This window comes from Equus przewalskii, chromosome 1 (genome assembly GCF_037783145.1).
Source record: "Equus przewalskii isolate Varuska chromosome 1, EquPr2, whole genome shotgun sequence".
NCBI lineage: Eukaryota > Metazoa > Chordata > Mammalia > Perissodactyla > Equidae > Equus > Equus przewalskii.
Window position 1 is genome coordinate 116,492,031 of NC_091831.1, and position 18,730 is coordinate 116,510,760.

The 18,730-nt window shown below is 45.1% G+C and overlaps 1 protein-coding gene across 2 annotated transcripts; it reads right to left on the reverse strand.

Annotated features, from left to right (window-relative positions):
• Nucleotides 1-236: 236 nt before the first annotated feature.
• Nucleotides 237-18,720, reverse strand: CHRNA3 (cholinergic receptor nicotinic alpha 3 subunit). Of its 2 annotated transcripts, XM_008533958.2 has the most exons (7): nt 18,487-18,704; nt 16,738-16,877; nt 16,579-16,623; nt 15,812-15,928; nt 15,241-15,350; nt 8,158-9,169; nt 237-2,032 (listed from the first exon to the last, which is right to left on the reverse strand). In XM_008533958.2, the coding sequence occupies exons 1-7, from the start codon at nt 18,569-18,571 to the stop codon at nt 1,904-1,906; spliced, it is 1,638 nt and encodes a 545-aa protein (XP_008532180.1). In that variant the 5' UTR covers nt 18,572-18,704; the 3' UTR covers nt 237-1,903. The 2 variants fall into 2 exon arrangements, with proteins under 2 accessions (XP_008532180.1, XP_008532181.1); XM_008533959.2 differs by lacking the exon at nt 15,812-15,928 and having other exon boundaries at nt 18,487-18,720.
• Nucleotides 18,721-18,730: the final 10 nt, after the last annotated feature.

Below are 18,730 nucleotides of genomic sequence, written 5' to 3' on the forward strand. Positions count from 1 at the left end.
TGGGAAATCTGTTGTGATACTGAACCGAATGGATTTTCACATTTCTGAACAGCAAGTTTTTCTATCCAGTTATGTCTCAACCACTAAAAAAAAAAAGAGAAATAGTTTTCATATTTAGCCTATTCTTTTTTTTTTTTTGAGGAAGATTAGCCCTGAGCTAACATCTGCTGCCAGTCCTCCTCTTTTTGCCGAGGAAGACTGGCCCTGAGCTAACATCCGTGCCCATCTTCCTCTACTTTATATGTGGGATGCCTACCACAGCATGGCTTGACAAGCGGCGAGTAGGTCTGCACCTGAGATCCAAACTGGCAAACCCGGGGCCACTGAAGCAGAACATGCAAACTTAACCCCTGTGCCACTGGGCCAGCCCCTGTTTAGCCTCTTCTTAAAAGTTCCAGCACAGCATTCTAATCACTGTAGAGGAATTATATTTTGATACTTCTTTAGCTTACCAAAAAGGCTGGTTAAATGTTCATTTATCCATAATAATACTCATAATAAGTACTTGTGACATTTTTCTTGCATGAATCTTTTTTGACAAAAATCAAGACAACTGGATAATAAGTAAACCTTGAAATGCGAAAACAAAGCCAGTAGCTTGATGATAGAAAGCATGTTACTATTAAGAAAGAGCCTAAATGTAAGACCTAAAACAACAAAACTCTTGGAAGAAAACAGGACAAGCACTTTACAATACTGGATTTGGCAATGATTTCTTGGATATGACACAAAGGCACAGGTAATGAAAGAAAAACAAATTGGACTTCATGAAAATTTTAAAATTTTGTGTATCAAAAGACACTATCAACAGTGAAAAGGCAACCCACAGAATGGGAGAAAATAATTGCAAATCATATATCTGATAAGGGATTAACATTTAGAATATGTAGAGAACTAAAACTGGGATCAGACGAGATCAGGTGCATTCAGGGTGGTAGGCCTTAGATGAGAACCCCAAAACTTAACAACAAAAAAAGAAACAACCCAATTCAAAAGGGACAAAGGACTTGAATAGACATTTCTCTGAAGAAGATGTATAAATGGCCAATAAGCACACAAAAAGATGCTCAATATTCATTAGGGAAATACAAATCAAAACTACAGTAAGATACCACCTCACACCCATTAGGATGGCAACAAAAAAAACAGAAAATGTGTTGATGAGGTTGTGTAAAAATTGAAACCCTTCTACACTGTTGTTAGGAATGTAAAATGGGTAAGCCATGGTGTAAAACAGTATGGCAGTTCCTCAAAAAATTAAAGACAGAATTACCAGATGACCCAGCAATTCCACTTCTGGGTATATACCCAAAAGAACTGAAAGCAGGGTCTCAAAGAGATAATTTGTATACCCATGTTCATAGCAGCATTATCTACAATAGCTAAAACATGGTAGCAAACCAAGTGTCCATTGATGGATGAATGGATAAGCAAAATGTATATACATACAAATGGAATGTTATTCATCCTTAAAAAAGAAGGAAATTCTGACACATGGCACAACATGGATGAAGCCTGAGGACACTGTGCTAAGTGAAATTAGCCAGTCACTGAAAGACAAACGATGTATGATTCCATTTATATGAGGTACTTAGAGTCATCAATATCATGGAGACAGTATAATGGTGGTTGCCAGGGGCTAGGGGGTGGGAAGAATGGGAATTATTGTTTAATGAGTATAGAGTTTCAGTTTTACAAGATGAAAAGAGTTATGGGGATGGATGGTGGTAATGGTTGCACAACAATGTGAATGTATTTAATACCACTGAACTGTGCACTTAAAAATGGTTAAGATAGTAAATTTTATGGTAAGTGTATTTTCCCACAATAAAAAATAAAATAAAAAGAGCCCCTCCCCATGCACATGCACAAGTAAGCCTCAGGCAGACACACAGTTCAGGGCTTATGCATCATCCTTTGCCATCAAGGGTTGCAGAAACAATCCTGCTGTCCCCAATATGCAGACCAGGATGAAAACCCACAGAAAAATACGATCAATCACCATGGCAACATACTTCCAATCGTCTTGAATCTGAAAGACAAAACAAAAATCATGAAAGAGGAAACAAAGCGTTAAGGAAAAGGCAGAGTGAGCACATTTTAAATACTGAATATTTAATAAATATGTTGCAGTAGCAGAAGAAACCATTCTGCCACAATATTTAAGAAAGCTTTTTTTTCTAATTGATGTAGTCTGAGGAAATCTACCTTTCTCAAGTTTCTCTTTATGCACTAGAGAAATAAGTATAAAATATTTGTTATTTTAAATCAGAAATTTCTTAATGTATACTTCACCTAATTTTTTCTAAACTGCATTACAATTTATAAAGTTAGTAAAACCAGTTACTTGACTTGCGCCTCTGTGGGAGGATTCTGGGCCTTTGTTAGAATAGTTAATACAATCCAACATCATTTACCATTGTTTCAAAGTACTAGTTCTTATCCAGTTTTAGATACTAATTTCCTTTTAACGTCTGTTCCAAAAATGAAATAAGTACATCAGGGCAAGGCCTTCATCACTCTTTCTCTCCCACTGCCCCACCTCCACAATACCCAGCTAACAAATATCTTCAGTTAGAAGGCCAAAGTACCATGGAATTCTGTACAGTTATAGAACAGGTTGGATATCAGAACCAATTGCTGACAATGAAGTAAAAGATGGAAGAAAGAGCAAGACTAATTATATATAACACAGCTTCAGTTTAGGTTTGAAATAGGAAAGAGAATTGTATGTTAGTTATACTCCTAGACAACACAGAAAGCAAGGAGGCCATAATTGAATTGAGAAAGAGAGAATCCATGAATCAACTGATTTTGAGGAAATAATCACATAATAAAGGGCAGCATGTGATTTAGTAATTTAATTAAGTACGCTGAAATGGGGTTGGGAGACAAGGATTTTATTTTGCCATTATGTGCTAGATTAAATGTGTCCTCTTGATGACACTAAGAAGTCATATTAGTCAAATTAGAATTATAATGCCATATTTGCCACAACTACTTTATTTGAATTCCTAAGATTTTGGTTTGTAAGTGTTTCAAATATGCAAGAGACCCTGTGACTCCTACTCACCCCCTGCTGGCTAACCCTCCAACGGCTCTAGGAGGCAGGGAGGTGGAAAAGCAGAGACTTGGAGACAGGCTTTCATTATAATCCCAGCTCTGTTCCTTTCTTTTTTTTTAACGATTTTATTTTTTTCCTTTTTCTCCCCAAAGCCCCCCAGTGCACAGTTGTATATTCTTAGTTGTGGGTCCTTCTAGTTGTGGCATATGGGACGCCGCCTCAGCATGGCCTGATGAGTGGTGCCATGTCCGTGCCCAGGATTTGAACTGGCGAAACCCTGGGCCGCCTCAGCAGAGCGTGTGTACTTAACCACTTGGCCACGGGGCTGGCCCCCCAGCTCTGTTCCTTTCTGTTGTGAGAATCTGGGTAAATTATGTGACCTCTCTTAGCCTCAATGTCCACATCTGTAAAATGGGGAGAACAGTACCTACCTCAGAGGCTGAGGTGAAGAGCAGAGAACAGAAGGTGCCCATTGACTGGGGAGCCTGAGGCTTCCCTCCTCCCCTCCCCACAGCAAGCAAAAGGGACTTGGAAGAGATCAGAGCCAGGTGGGAGGTCGAGAGAAGTCCCTTGAGGGATTAAGGTGACCTAGAGGGGAGGAAACATCCTTGAAGGGTAGTATAGCCCAGTCTGTGGCCATGTGGCCCTCTGCCTTGTGGAGCCTGGGTTTGGGCCGCTCCCTGAAACACAATTCAGCAAGGATGGCTGACACCCTCAGAAAAAGTGAGTTTACAGATCCCAAATACACAAACTTAGCTGTTTGAAAGAATATTCATGAAAGGGATAGGTTAAGGATTTAAACTAAACATGATATCCCCAGAGACAGAGAATATTGGAAACATGAAAGAGGAAGACGCAGTGTTACAGAAGAAGCAAGAAGAAATACAAGTGTGAAAACAGACAAGTTGCAATAAAGACTTCAAGACATGGGATAACTGGCAGGGTAAGAACAGCCCAGGAAAGAAAGAGTGATTGGAAGATGAAAGTGGAGAGCTCCTGGGGCAAACAGAAAGGAACAAAGAGGTGGAAATGTAGAAGAGCTAAAAGATGGAGAGGCTGGAAGCAGATGTGTCCACATCTGTACAACAGGAGTTCAGGGAAAGAGAAAAGTAAGAGGTGAGGAGGAAATCTCCATAGAAAAATACCTTGATTTCCCTAGAATTAAAAATGAAAAACCTCAGAATCAAATGGCTCATAAGAATGCCAAACAGATTAGGAGAGACCCACGCTGACACATTGTGTTTGATATCATTAGATTTCTCTACAAATAGAAAATTCTAATAGCTTCTAGATAGAACTAATTACTCACAAAGGAACAACACTCAGATTAAGTTAAAACTTTTCAGAAGTGACACTGAAGCAAAAAGGCCATGGAGCATTATTTTGTAGGTATTTAAGGAAAAGAACTTCATCCCTAGAATTTTGTACCCAGCTAACCTCTAATTTAAAAGTGAGGGCACAATACATTTTTAAGCCTACAGGCTTCAGAAGGTTTACCCATAAACATTCTTCAGAAGGCATGTCAATACGAAGAGAAATAAATCCAGGAGGATACCATAAGATGTGACGGGTAAGTAAATGATTTAGTGAAGCTGACTGTAGACTAAAAAAAGGAATGGCAAAACCCAAAAAATTATATTCGTAAAAACCCAGAATACAGAACTAAAGCTCCAGCAACACCTAGTGTGGACGAGGCAGTGAGAAGGACCAGAGGGGAAGGCACTGTCCTTCAGTCACCGATACTGAGATACTGAGATACAGATACAGATACTGAGAAATATTAGAGACTGGTAGATATGGAGAAGAGAACTAGAGCATGAGTCTCAATCAGTTAGAAATAGCTACTGGAAGAATAAAAACAGAATGCATGATTTTCAACCAGCAGAAAAAATTTAAACTTTCCAATGTACAGCAAGAACTGAGGCAAAAAAGAAAAGTAAATGGAAAACATGAAATAAGATGGTAGAAATTTAACTCTGATAAAACAGAAATTATAACAAATGCAAATTAATAAATCATTGATCAAAAGTCAGACTCTAGAATGAATATGCATACATATTCATATATAGAGAGACAGACATACACATAGACATATAGAGATATATATAAATGTATATATCCATATATCTATCTCAGCCAAACAGAAAACAAGCTGTGTCAGAATCAATAGCTACAAAGTTCGTGGCTCTGACCTGTGTACACCTCCAAGACGGAGGGAACAACTCATACAGTAGAACCAACCACAGGACGATCAGCTGTCAAAACCACCATCAACAAGAGCATTTCCATGGGACCACAAGCTCCCAAATTATTTTTCTAGTTTGGTAACCCAATCTGAGCCCTAACTCTGAACTTTGAGTATTAATACTAATTGAACTCCTTACAATAAGAAGGGTAAGCAAGTAGGTGTGACCAACATGAACCACTTGAAAAAGAGAACAGCCACGGCCGGCTGGACACTATGACATTCCTATGCCTTGGGACCCATGTGTCCAGGTATGGTCACTGACAGGCCCTGAGTACCCTCCGGAGATGGCTCTGGGAAAACTGAGCTTATTCAGTCTAGGTTCCTAGGAGCCAAGGACATTCAAACAAGCCAAGTTGAAGCCAGAGATTTAGGAAATTAAAATCTCTCTGGAAAACTTTGTGTCAACAGCGTGTCAGTCACACAATAAGAGGGAAAGAAGGAATCCTTCGACAGGCCAAGACTCTCCTCCGAGCAGTGAGTAGGTATCTTTATTCTAACACTTCCACCCTTTCATAAACAGGCTGCAATCTGCTGACTTGTGGGCCAGATTCCTGCTTTCTCTGGAAAAACCGGAGGATCTAACAATAATGGGCCCACATTGCCCTGTGGGAACAGATGACCTGAGGTGAGTGGTAGCTGCCCCTTGAGGTGAGCCATGTGCCAGTAGTTTGCCACATTCAGGCTATTTCACTAACTTACCTTTCTGGCATTTCAGCTGTGACTTCCCTTTTAGTAACAATTTTTAAAAATGTCTGTCTCCATAACATGTCTTAGGTCCTTGTGAAACTCTTAACATACTTGGATGGTGCCTAGTAAATAATTTTTGGAATAAAGATAATTTCTAATAGTCTGACATATGGGAACTTAGATCTCAATCTTTAGTAAATTATTGCTAACTTAAAAGAAATTACTTTAAACGTGGATAAAGAAAGGGTAAAGAATGTCTGTAGAAGTTAGTAGTGTTAGACAAATGAGAGATTGTCACTGATCATTTACTTAAGCTCCAACAATTGCTTCTACCAAATTTCAAGGAGCACCTGACTTTTTGGCTAAATTACTGGGATCAGCGAGAGGTTTTGCATTGTTACAGTCACAAGGTGTACTCATAGCTGCTCAGATGGGTGGGGTGAGGAGGTAAGGCAGCTGTTGCAGTGTCCCTTCTTGTCTCATCTACTTTAATACGCCATTCACAGCTGAATGAAAGAGGCTCTGGACATTCCCTATCAACATTACCTATGCTGCATCAGGAGCTGAAATGACCTGTAATTAGCTTTTTGCTAATAAACAAACTTAAGGCAGGGCCAATTAAATTTTTTTTTTTTTGAGGAAGATTAGCCCTGAGCTAACATCTGCCACCAATCCTCCTTTTTGCTGAGGAAGACTGGCCTTGAGCTAACATCTGTGCCCATCTTCCTCTACTTTATATGTGGGACGCCTACAACAGCATGGCTTGCCAAGTGGTGCCATGTCCACACCCGGGATCCGAACCGGTGAACCCTGGGCCACCGAAGGGGAACATGTGCACTTAACCGCTGCGCCACTGGGCTGGTCCTGGGCCAAATAATTTTAAAGCAGAGTTGCTTATAAAATTATTGAATGTGACTCTGGTAACCTTGGGGGTAAACAAAGGGTCAGGGAGCAGCCACAGACACTTGTCATTATTTAATGCAAAGCTTCCCTATTCTTAATAGTTGATGCTAGGTCTAGCATACAGCTTTTGGAGGAGATAAAAAAAATGGGCAAAAGAGTTTGACCAGATACTTCATAAAGAAGATATCCAAATGGCCAATAAGCATATGTCATTAGCCAACGGGGAAATGCTAATTAAACAGCAATGAGCTACCACTTCACATGTGGTATGTGAATGAGGATGTACAGCAACTGGAACTCTCAAACATTGCCAGGGGGAAGTGTCAATTGGTTCCAACATGTGGAAACCTTACAGTATCCACTAAAGTAAAAAATCTCTCCAGCAATTCTGCTCCTAGGTACACATCCAAGGGAAATGAGCATATATGTTCACCAAAAGACACATATAAGAATGTTTAGAAGCACCTTTATTCATAATAGTCCCAAACTGGAAATAACCAAATGTCCGACTGTCATATTGTAGAATATTACACATCAATAAAAAAGAAACGACCAAAAGGATAAACCTCTAAGATATTTTGTTGAAGGAAAGAAGTGAAACATGAAAGCATTTATACCATGCAATTCCATTTATATGAAGTTCAAGAATAGGTAAAACTAATCAATGTAAAATAAGGCAGGATCAGTGGTTACCGAAGAGGGAGGGAGACACTGACTGGGAAGGGGTATGAGGAAACTTTCTGGGGCACTGGAAATGTTCTCTATCTTTACCTGGATCATGGTTACATGGGTGTATATATAATGTAAAAATTCAATTAACTGTGTACTTAAGAGGTGTATACTTTATGTAAACTATGCTTAAATGGGAAAAAAAAAACCACAGAAAGTAAAATTAAAAATCTAAGTTTAGCTTAACAGTACTAACTGGAGATAATCTGACCTCAGGCCCTTTTCTAGCCTATCTCCTGATCTTCCCTCTCTCGGCATCAGGTATCTAATGGCCCGACTGCTAACTTCAGGGCACCAGATACTCACAAGCCCTATCATCCCACTTTACAGATGAGAAGACAGGCTCAGAGAGGTGAGGCAACATATCCAAGAACATAGATCTGGTAAATGGAGGAGGTGGTCTGAACACAGGCTGCTGATGCTAGAGTCTAATTCCTTATCCCTACCACTATGCCTTGCCTCACAGGAACCAATAAATGTTTGTTGAATGAATGAATGATTGATGTAATAACAAACATATCCTTACCTCTTTGGCTTCATTTTGTGCTTTCATATTTTCAGCAATATACTTGACACTTTGGATAGCTTCTTTGATTTCTGGTGACAAAGCAGAGAGGGGCAGCATGGCATTGAGAGATTCAGAACTGGAGCTTCTTGTGAGGTTGGCACTGAAATTTGAGATTTTTATCCTGTGGTGGTGACAGTAGTCACACATCCCATTCTGGCAGGGATAACCTTCCTTGCAGCCTTTGTACTCTGGGCGGCTGAAGCAATTAAGATTTGAAAGCTCAGCACTATAGAAGGGTCTTGGCTTCTGAGTGTTGCCCTCATTGCTTGCTGGCCTGGTCATGAACATGACCCTGGGAAGAAAGTTCAAGAATATGGTCTTCACCCACATGGGCATTGTGTGTGTGGTCGGGGTTCTGTAGTGCACGTTGAGTACAAAGACAGTGATGACGATGGACAAGGTTACAAAAATCATGGTGAACAGGAGGTACTCGCCAATCAGGGGAATTACCAGCGAGGTGGATGGGATTGTCTCAGTGATCACCAGGAGAAACACAGTCAAGGAGAGGAGGACCGAGATGCAGAGGGTCACCTTCTCACCACAGTCGGAGGGCAAGTAGAAGACAAGCACGGTCAGGAAGGAGATAAGCAGGCAGGGGATGATGAGGTTGATGGTATAGAACAAGGGCAGGCGCCGGATGTACAGTGAATATGTGATGTCCGGGTAGATCTCCTCGCAGCAGTTGTACTTGATGTCGTGTTTGTAGCCTGGGGCTTTGATGATGGCCCACTCACCACTCTCCCAGTAGTCCTTGAGGTTCATGGAGGAGCCGATCAGGACCAGGTCAATTTTCGCCTTGTCGTAGGACCAGGAACCGAACTTCATGGTGCAGTTCTGGTAATCAAATGGAAAGTAGGTCACATCGATCTTGCACGAGCTCTTAAAGATGGCCGGAGGTATCCAGGTCACTTCCCCTGTGTACTTGAGTAAAGCTTTAGTCTTGTCATCCACCTGGAAATCCCCAACAGCACTGCAAAGACAAAGAGGTGTCCAGCTTCTCACACTGCCAGCAGGTAAATGGCAAGTAACGATATGTAAAACTGCAGAATATGTGAGCTCTAAGTGCCGTAAAAGGTCACCAGTTCACCACTCCATTTACCAATGGGGATACTGAGGCCCAAGACTCCCCTCCCCCAACAATCTGACATACTCATCACCCCTGGGGCATGTCGCTGGTTCATTCCACAATTACAACTCCCAACTTGATACTTATTGAGACACTCCCAAATGCCTGAAAGGGAATTTTCCCCCCTTTAATTAAAGAAATGGGATGAAAGTTGTCATCCCGGGGGCAGGTGTTTAGGTGACCTTTGGGGAGATTTGCCACTCACTCTTCCTATGGTTTGGGCCTTGGTAACGCCTCCTCATTCTGTCTCCCTTGGGCGCCTAATGTGTGTACACATATATGTGTGTGAAACCAAACTGTGGAGCTAGAGGGGGCTGTAGAGACCACTGTGGGAGCCTACTCCGATTAAACTGCACCCTGTTAGATGAGTTTATTACCAGACCCTCTCTCTGGATTCTGACTCCACCATTCAGCACACTCCTTATCCCAGCTCTGTTCTAGAATGAATAATCATGTTTTCTGATTCCTTGTCTCTCAAATCCAGCAAAACAGATTCCTTCACCTTCTGTTTCTCTGTCTTTCCCTATTTTCTCCCCACGTTGCTTCTCCCTTCCTTTTAGCTATGTGCACCCTTTCTTTTTACAGAGAGATATACATTTTTCTTAGAATAATCTTGTTGGTATTTGTAAGCTGGTTTGTTCAACAGAAGATTTGCTGATGACCAACTCAACACTCTGTCGAATTGCATCTGAGAGTGAGGCCGGTTGGTGCTCACAATGGCCTGGCCTGTGAATGCTTTGACATTTCCTTGGGTCAGCCCTATTATATTTCTCGGGGTTCTGCATTTGAACGCATTCATGTCCTTCAAAAGGGAACCGTCACCATACCCCTTTGCCTGAAGAGCTGAAAAAAATAACAAACCTTTAGCGATATCCTTGTGTTCCTGTTGTTATTGGATAAGAACATGTGAAAACAGAAGGGGAACATGTCCCTCATGTGCCACTGCTGAGCAGGACAATCACTACACATGAAGACTAGATGCCAAAGCCACCACCTCTCTTTACTCCAGTTGGCTGGTTTGTGCCAAAGGTGCCCTGCTGGGTTTATACATTCTTAGCCCCTACTTCACTCCTATCGTGCCCTCAATTCCCCAGAAGAAGATTATTCCTAGCTCCCGGCTCCAGGAAGAAGGGAGAGGTATGAGAAGAGGGGTGGGGGTGGGGATCCACACAGCCCCCAAGTGGATGTGACCCATGTTCACCTGAGGAGCCTCTATGAGGGCTGGCCCACACAGGGTTGAAAAGACCCTTAGGAAGACAGAGGCCTCCAGAACAACTTTCCTTATAGTATCCTGGATCAACAAAATGTCAGAATAGCAAGGGACCTTCAGATCCCAGGGCCTAGCCCAGGAATGGGCAAACTACGGCCCATAAGTCTGCCCCCTATTTCTGTAGATAAATTTTTAACGGAACACACAGCCATACCCACCTGTTATCTATTGTCTAAGGCTACTTTTGAGCTACAAAGGCAGAGTTGAGCAGCTGCAGCAGAGACCGCATGGCCTGTAAAGCCTAAAATATTTACTACCTGGCCCCTGACAAAAAAGTTTCTCAACCCCCACTCTAGTACAACCCCCTCATTTTACCGAAGAGGACACTGAAGGTCAGAGAACAGGACTGACTTGCTCAGGGTCCCACAGAGAGTTTTTGGTGGAGCCTTGGCCAATCAGAACCTGGTCCCCAAGTGAGAAGTCGCAAACTGCCTGTGTGTCCAAAGGCCAAACACTGGAGATAAGTTTATTTTGGTTGCTGGTGCCCATTTCTGCTATTTTCCAGGGATCCCGGTCACTGTGGCTGCTGCCTACAGAACCCCTTGGCTGTGTCTGCCCAGACCAGAAGGCCTGTTTGCTGACCAGGGCAATGTTAGCAGCCTATTCTCTGCCATTGGGAGACAGAGAAGACAAAGACCTAGCTGGCAACCAGGGTCTGACACAGCACCAGTCACACAGAGGGCACTTGGTATTTGCTGACTGAAAGAATGACTAGAAAATAAATGAAGGTCTCATCTCCACAGGATGCCCAAGAGATGGCTGGCAGCAAAGGACAGCAGGGGTGGGAGGGATGTGAGCCAATGTGTTGCTGAACCATGTGAGTTGATTACAGAAAGAAAAGGCAGGACTAGCCCTGTGGACTACTGGTTAAGTTCAGTGCACTCCACTTCAGTGGCCCAGGTTTGGTTTCCCAGGCACAGACCTACACCACTTGTTGGTGGCCATGCTGTGGTGGCAACCCACATACAAAATAGAGGAAGATTGGCATGGGTAAATCTTCCTCAGCAAAAAAAAGAAAAGAAGAAGAAAAGAAAAGGCACGGTGAGTACAAATGATTAGCTGAGGTATCACTTTAATAGAAGGAAAGATGGAGAGCTTAAGTGGGAGAGAGGGTGGTGAGTGGTATGAGAAGATCACGAATGGCATCAGTTTTTTTAATCTCTCCAAATTCCCTCAGAAAAATAAGGCAACAAGGGTAGCAAAAGGAAAGGGCCACTGACCACATCGTCAACATCACTGGGTTACATGGAAACCCGTGAACCTCAGAATATGAGAGTATGGGGTCAAACTCAGGTCCTGCTGGGGTCAAAGGATTAGCTGCTGATGGAGGGACGAGAAAGGGGAGCTCTCATGTCCTAAGAGCCCCAGACTAGAAATCACAAAGAAGTATCTGCCCCTCAAAAAAGAGAACCCCACTCTGCATTGAACCCTCAGCAGGAGAACAGTGAAACAGAGAGGGCTCCACAGCTTCCAATTTGTGACAGAGAACAGAAAAAGATGGTGGGAATCCACTGAGGGTCTGCAGAGAATTCAGTCAGGGCTGCTGTGGGCTCTCAAGGATCTCAGAAACATCTCCCCAAACTCCCTTCCAGAAGGACAGAGACCCATCCAGAAAAAAGCTGCCTAGGGTAGGATCCATATCGTAAAGGGTGGGAAACTGGGGGTGAGAAGAGAAAGCAGGTGGATGGTTCAGAAACTAGAGAGGGAGGCATCCAGAAGCAGCAGCTCTCAGACTATAGAGGTGGCTACACAGAGAGGCTTCAGGGTGACTATCTGAGGAAGGAATTCTCAGCAGGTGAAACAAGAGACTCACCCCCACCTACCCCGATCCCCTCCAGGAATCTGTCCTGAAAGTACAGCAAAGGCCATCTTTTTAAACAAGAGCAACTGAATAGGACTGGACTGAACCCCGTATAAACATATTATAAGAAAAATACAAAAATGAGTAAGTGAATAACACACAGCTAAGTGCATACCACAAAAATATAACCACAGAGGAGAGGAAACCGATAAACTGACATTATAAATTAAGCTAAAAGAAACTAAGAAATCTTTAGAAACTGTGAAAGAGCTGCACAATCAGAAATAGAAAAGTTAAGAAATAATTTGGCTAAACAGGAGGATGTATAAAGAACTGAAATAACTTAGGAAAGAATTAGGAAAAGAGAAAATCATTTTAGAAATAAAGACTAGACTAGAAGAAACATAAGAACAAGCAGACATCAATTAGAATTGCTACATTCCAAGTGCAGCAATGGAAATAAAAGACAGAAAGGAGAAAAAATTCTTTGGAACCAAACAGAAACAAAGGAGAATTTGAGAGAAAATAATATAGAGAGAATATAGGCGGAGAAGTTCCAAAATATGTAAAAATGGAGTTCCTGGAGAGAAAAATCAAAGCAATGGAACAGAATAAGTCTTAAAAACTATAATTCAAAGAAAAGCTTTCCTGGAATAAAAGAAGGCTTTTTATATACATAGTTCAGAGTAAAACAAATAGACTTTAAAGACAAAGGAAAAAATCCTTTGGGTACCTAAGCAAACAGAACAATCCACTTATAAATAAAATGACTATACATCCCAGCTTGCCCAGGACAGCCCCAGTTTACCTCTGTGGTCCTGGCATACTGACTAATAGTGTCTCCTTTCTCTCCCAAAAGTCACCTGCTTTGACTAGTAAATGAAAATCAGACAGGTATCAGATTTTGACGCAACACTTCATCCAAGAACACAGTGAGTCAAGATTTTTAAGATTTCCATAGAAGGAAAATATGAGCCAAGAATTTTTTTTTTTAAGATTTTATTTTTTCCCTTTTTCTCCCGAAAGCCCCCCTGTACATAGTTGTGTATTTTTAGTTGTGGGTCCCTCCAGCCGTGGCATGGGGGACGCTGCCCCAGCATGTCCCAATGAGAGGTGCCATGTCGGTGCCCAGGATCCAAACCAGCGAAACCCTGGGCTCTTAGGACAATGCAGCCATGGGGCGGCCCTGAGTCAAGGATTATACCCAACTAAGTGACCTAAAAGTATTATTTAAAAGACTACAGTGAGTTATGACCTTGTAAGAACTCAGGGTATTTTGTGTCCATGAGCACTTTCTGAGGATTCTATTAGAGAATGAACTTCAGAAAACAGAAAAATCACAGGAGAAACCTTGGCATAAGAAGGTAAAAGGTGTTCCTAGTGTGTCGAAACGAAGAGAAATTCCCAACAGAAGACCACCCCTGAGAACTGACGTTCTAACTAGGAGAGAGGCATTGGATGATTTTCTCTAATGTTACTTTCAGCTTCACAGGCGAAGGAAATTCCTTGTGATACTTGCTCCCCTCTACATCCAATTGGAAGCATTTCATTATGTCTCTTGGTATTGTTAAAATCATACATCCTAAAGTCCTCCAGCTGTTCTTTTCACCCAAGATTGCCGGCAAGAAAATAGCTATAAAATTCAAATCATAAGATTAAAACTTTTGCCCATTTTCTTAATTCTAGCTTAGCAAAAATTCTCAATACCCTGACCAGCTCCCTACGCGCCTCTGGACCAGGCGATTTCCGGGATGGCTCACATTCTGCAAACCAGTTAAGTTTATCTTGTGTCCCAGTTCTTTAAGGACCAATTTACCAATACAAAGTGCACAAAAGAATCATGTTTATAAATGCTGTATTTCCTTGGGAAAAAAGTAAATACAACACAGACCATTTTTGGACTGGTTAAAGACCCCTCTTCTTTTAGCCAGCACCAGCAAGTGGGATTCAGCCAAAAACATAGCTTCTCTAGTCCTAATACTAAAACATTTTGTACTAATATGGCATAAAAACCTAAACACAGGATGCTTTTATTCATTGAAATCAGATTAGACTAATTCTATATGAAGAATTTTGCTGAAAAATGCTTAATGGTTAAGACACTTTCATACTAGAGATAAAGCACAGGTGCGAAAGGACGTTTTTTAATACCTGGAGAATAAAAACCAGTCCATACTGTAAAATATCAATTAAAATTTACGTTTGCCTAAGAAAAGAGCTTAAATGTGGAAAGCCTCAGCTTTGTCTGGGCTTAGGAAAGAGAGGCAGGTTTTGGAGGTGCCATGATGAGCAGGACCAGACTGGCAGAGGAAGAACCTTTGAAAGAGAGAAAGAGGAGAGGCTTCTTGACACTGGTGGGCAGATATGCCTGGACAGGGTCAGCAGGTGCACCAGGTGGTACAGGGCCAGGCACGGACTGACTCAGGTGAGTAGAAGAATAAAGCCTTCCTGTCGTCTAAACTCACGGGGCCCAGCTGGACTCTGACTTACAGGGAAGGCCAAGTCCTAGTGAGGACCTTGGTGACAGACATCCCCCAGCTCCACAGTGTTTCCCTTCGTGCCCTTCCTCTAGTTTGTAATTCCATATTTGGATATTATAATTCATGCTTGTCTTCCCGGCTGTGTGGTAAACTCCTGGAGGCAGGAGAGGTACCTGTTTTACACACCACTCTATCTCCAGCACCTGGATACATAGTGGATATTCAATAAAACCCATGGAATAAACCAAATGAATGAAGCTCTCTTAGAAAAGGTCCTAGGAAGGCTAGGCTGTAAGCACAGTGGGCCAAGGACCCAGAGTCCAGGCTGACAGCCCAAGAGGGTGTGGGCCACCCAGTATCTTACTTGTTATACAGCACGATGTCTGGCTTCCAGATCTTTTGTGCAGGTACACGCATGAACTCTGCCCCATCATAGTCGGAGGGGTTCCACTTCAGCTTGTAGTCATTCCAGATCTAGGGGGAGAAAACAGGGAGGGAGAAGGAGGCAGCAAAAGGACCAGCATCATTTTACTCCTCTTGATACCACCATCTTGGTGAGCTCCCCATCTCTGCTATGTGTCACTGAGCTGCCTCCATGCTGCAGAGCACACTAGTTTCACATGTGGGTGCTAATGGGGGACACAGCACTGGGCTAAGTGTGCAGGCCACTTCCTGGCTTTATGGGAGTCACTGCCTTCATGACTGTGGGCAAGTCCAGCCCCTCATCAACCAAATAAGGATCACTAGTGCCTCCTCTGGGCGCTTCTAGTGCCAGGTCCAGGTCCATGCCTTAAGTTCCTGCTGCTTACATTCCTGAAATGGCTTTCCAGGAGCTGTTTCATAGCGTAATGGTGAGCTCTCTGGACTCTGAATCCACGAGCTTTTTCAGACATGTTCCCCCACCAAGCCCCAATAACAGGGTGTTAAGAACACACAGAACCCTCTTCCATCTCCAGGTTAAGTAGGGTTGGCCTCTGAAGGGTTCTGGGGAAGGAACCATGATCCCACTGGGTCCGAGAAGCGCAGACCTGGGAGATTTGAGTCCTGAGCACCTGAGGAGAGAGAGGTAAGGCTGCAGCCAGAGGGAACATGTGCCATTTAGAGTGCTGAGTGGGCACCATGCCCATCTAGCTTTCCAGCCTCCTAGAAAGGAAGGCTGCATGAGTTGAGCACTCAGTTGGCCGGGCTGGTGAATGGTCACACCTGGTCACACCAGGTCTGGACAAAGCCTCCCTGGGGAGGACACATGGAAGCCAATTTCTTTGGCCTCAATCTGAACAGGAAAATCCAGAGCCCCTGCTCCCACACTACCAACCATGAAAACAGCGTCTGCTTCTGACTTAAGGATGAGTTTTTGGCAAGAGGAAGGGAAGGAAGTGGTCTTAGGCACCACCCTAGAGCCGGGGGCCAGGACCCCAGGCCCAGGTCTGCCCATTTTGTTGTGTAACCACAGGGGAGGTCTCCACTTCCAGGCTGCAGTCTGTCATCTGTGAGTGGAGGGGCTGGGCCCTGAAGTCCTTCCAGGGGGACTTCAGAGCAGTGCATGTTACCCCAAGTCCAGGAAGAGACAGATCAGCCAGTCAGTGTACCCCAATCTGGACCCACGGGAGTGATGTGGGGCCTTCGGGCCCTTTTTGGTTTACAGACAGCAAATAAAGAAATCACCACCAGGGGGCAGCAGTGCTCAGGGCCGGTCACTCACTTGCTTGAGCCACAGGTTGGTCTCCATGATCTGGTTTACTTCATCCTAGAAGGAGAGATTAAAGTGGACACGTGAATTATAAAAACAAGGCTGCTTCTGGGAAAGTCTCTTCCAGAAGCCCACTCTCCCACCGCCACAGCCTGTGGCTCTGGCACTTACCACCTTCACTAGCTGAGACATGGACACTTCAAACTGGATGATGACTGGGTCAGACACGTTAGCCACAGGCCGGATGATCTCATTGTAATCTTCGAACAGTCGCTCAAACAGCCGGTGCTCAGCCTCGGAGGCACTGGTCACTGGGGGAAGCAGCTCTGTCAGTCCCTGAGGAAACTGTCACTTTTCCTTCACCAGGGGCACCACCCACCAACAGCCTCCCCTCCACTTGCTGGGGATACTCTGTGTAACTTGACTTTCAGACTAGTCCTCCCTCTTTGAGTTACAGACTGGGAAACTGACGCCCAAGAGATACAGGGATTCCACCAGGTCACACACAGTGAGAAGCATAATGGTTACAAGCCTGAGCTTTGAATTTGAATAGATCTGGCACAAATCCTGACAAACTGTGAGCTGTGCGAGCTTAGGCAAATGGCTTAATCGCTCTGTACCTCAGTTTATCTATCTGTAAAAATATAGATTATAAATGTATCCACCTCATAGGGTTGCTATGAGTGAGGTGCCTAGCTCACTGCTGGCATTTGCTAAGAGCTCAAGAACTATCCTCACCTTCATTGTTACTACAGGGCCGGGGTGTGCAGCAAACACAGGCTGCCTAGGTATAGCTGCTCACTGCTTCCATGATGGAGAGATGACCAGTCCACTCCCAGGGGCAGGGCCACCCAAGGTCAAGTAGCCCCAGCCTGAGGGATACTGCAGCCCACGTTTGGGGCTCTCCTTCATCCCCAGGATCCTGTAGGGGTTTGGGCTGCATGGCTCTGCTGATCTCAGAGTGTGAACCCCGGTTCCTGCTGATGCTGTCTTCACATCCTGCTCCCTCTTACCTCTCTGAAACCCTTGGGACTCCCTTTGTTCCTAAGCCCCACCCCAGGCATCTTGAGTCAGCTATCTGCTGCTTCCCACTTACAGATCTGGGGACAATCTGGGGAGGGGATGAGGGGAACCCTTGGCAAAGTCCAACCCAACTTCTCCAGGTCCTGAAATGGGATCCTGCCTGCTCCTTCTCTCCCCGCCACCCCCGCGCCCCCCGCAGGGATCTCCTGCAGCCCTGCCAAATCCCTCGCCCCTTGGTATCTTCCAGCCCTCCCAGGCCACACGAGAGTCTTCTGGCGGCGGGTCAGGGCTGGCTTCTCCCAGAGACCAGGCAGAACGCGGGGAGGCACGCTCTGTGGTGAGGGGGTTTCAAAGCAACGCGGCCAGGAGAGCGGAGAGACAAGAACCGGGAGAAGAGGCTGGAGCACCAGCTCAGGCCCCCCAAGCCCCGAAATGACTTCCCTCTCCCCCAGGTGTCTTTGATCAAGTCTGTAGCCCGGTCTGGCCTCCGATTCCCCACCTATTCGTAAAACGAGGAGGTGGGAGGGATGCAGACAGTGGAACCGACGGCCCAGGGGCGACAGTCCGGCACCCAGTGCGCGGAGCAGGGCGACGGGCAGGGCCAGGACTCGAATCCGTAACCCCGAGGCCCGAGAAGGAAGGGCCCGAGTCCGGAGCCATTCCCGCACCCTCAGGCACGCACCCAAAGGACTCTGAGGGAGCAGAGAGCCGAAGGGAAACGGGCCTCCGCCGCCCAACTCGCCGGGGGCCGGAGCGAGTCCACGCGGGGTCCGAGTCCTCAGCAACGGCGCCCCCTCTCTCCGCCTCCCGCGCTGCGCTCCCGGGGGCAACCCCTTCGGACCCCGCTTCCCCACTCCGGGCGCCCATCCCTCGGCCCCCCTCGCCCCACGCCCGTACCTGGCAGCAGCAGCAAAAGCAGTAGTGGCGGCGCCCGGAGGGGCCAGAGCCCCGGGGCGCGGGCTCCGCGCGGGTGGGCGCCCATGGCCGGTCGGCCCGGCTGGCCGGAGAGCCGGTGCGGACGGGGCGGGCGGCGTGGAGCCTCGGCAGGCCGAGCGGAGCCTGGCGGTCGGGAGCAGCCGCGGCCGCGCGGACGCAGACCCGCCCAGCCGGGCTCCCAGGCAGCGGGCCCCCAGGGGCGGGC

Coding starts and splice junctions, on each gene's coding strand:
- CHRNA3 (XM_008533958.2), bottom strand. CDS start 18,571: ATGGGCGCCCACCCGCGCGGAGCCCGCGCCCCGGGGCTCTGGCCCCTC. Junction 16,624..16,737: donor TGTCTCAGCTAGTGAAGGTG/GTAAGTGCCAGA, acceptor CTCTCCTTCTAG/GATGAAGTAAACCAGATCAT. Junction 2,033..8,157: donor CACAAAATGAAGCCAAAGAG/GTAAGGATATGT, acceptor TTTGTCTTTCAG/ATTCAAGACGATTGGAAGTA.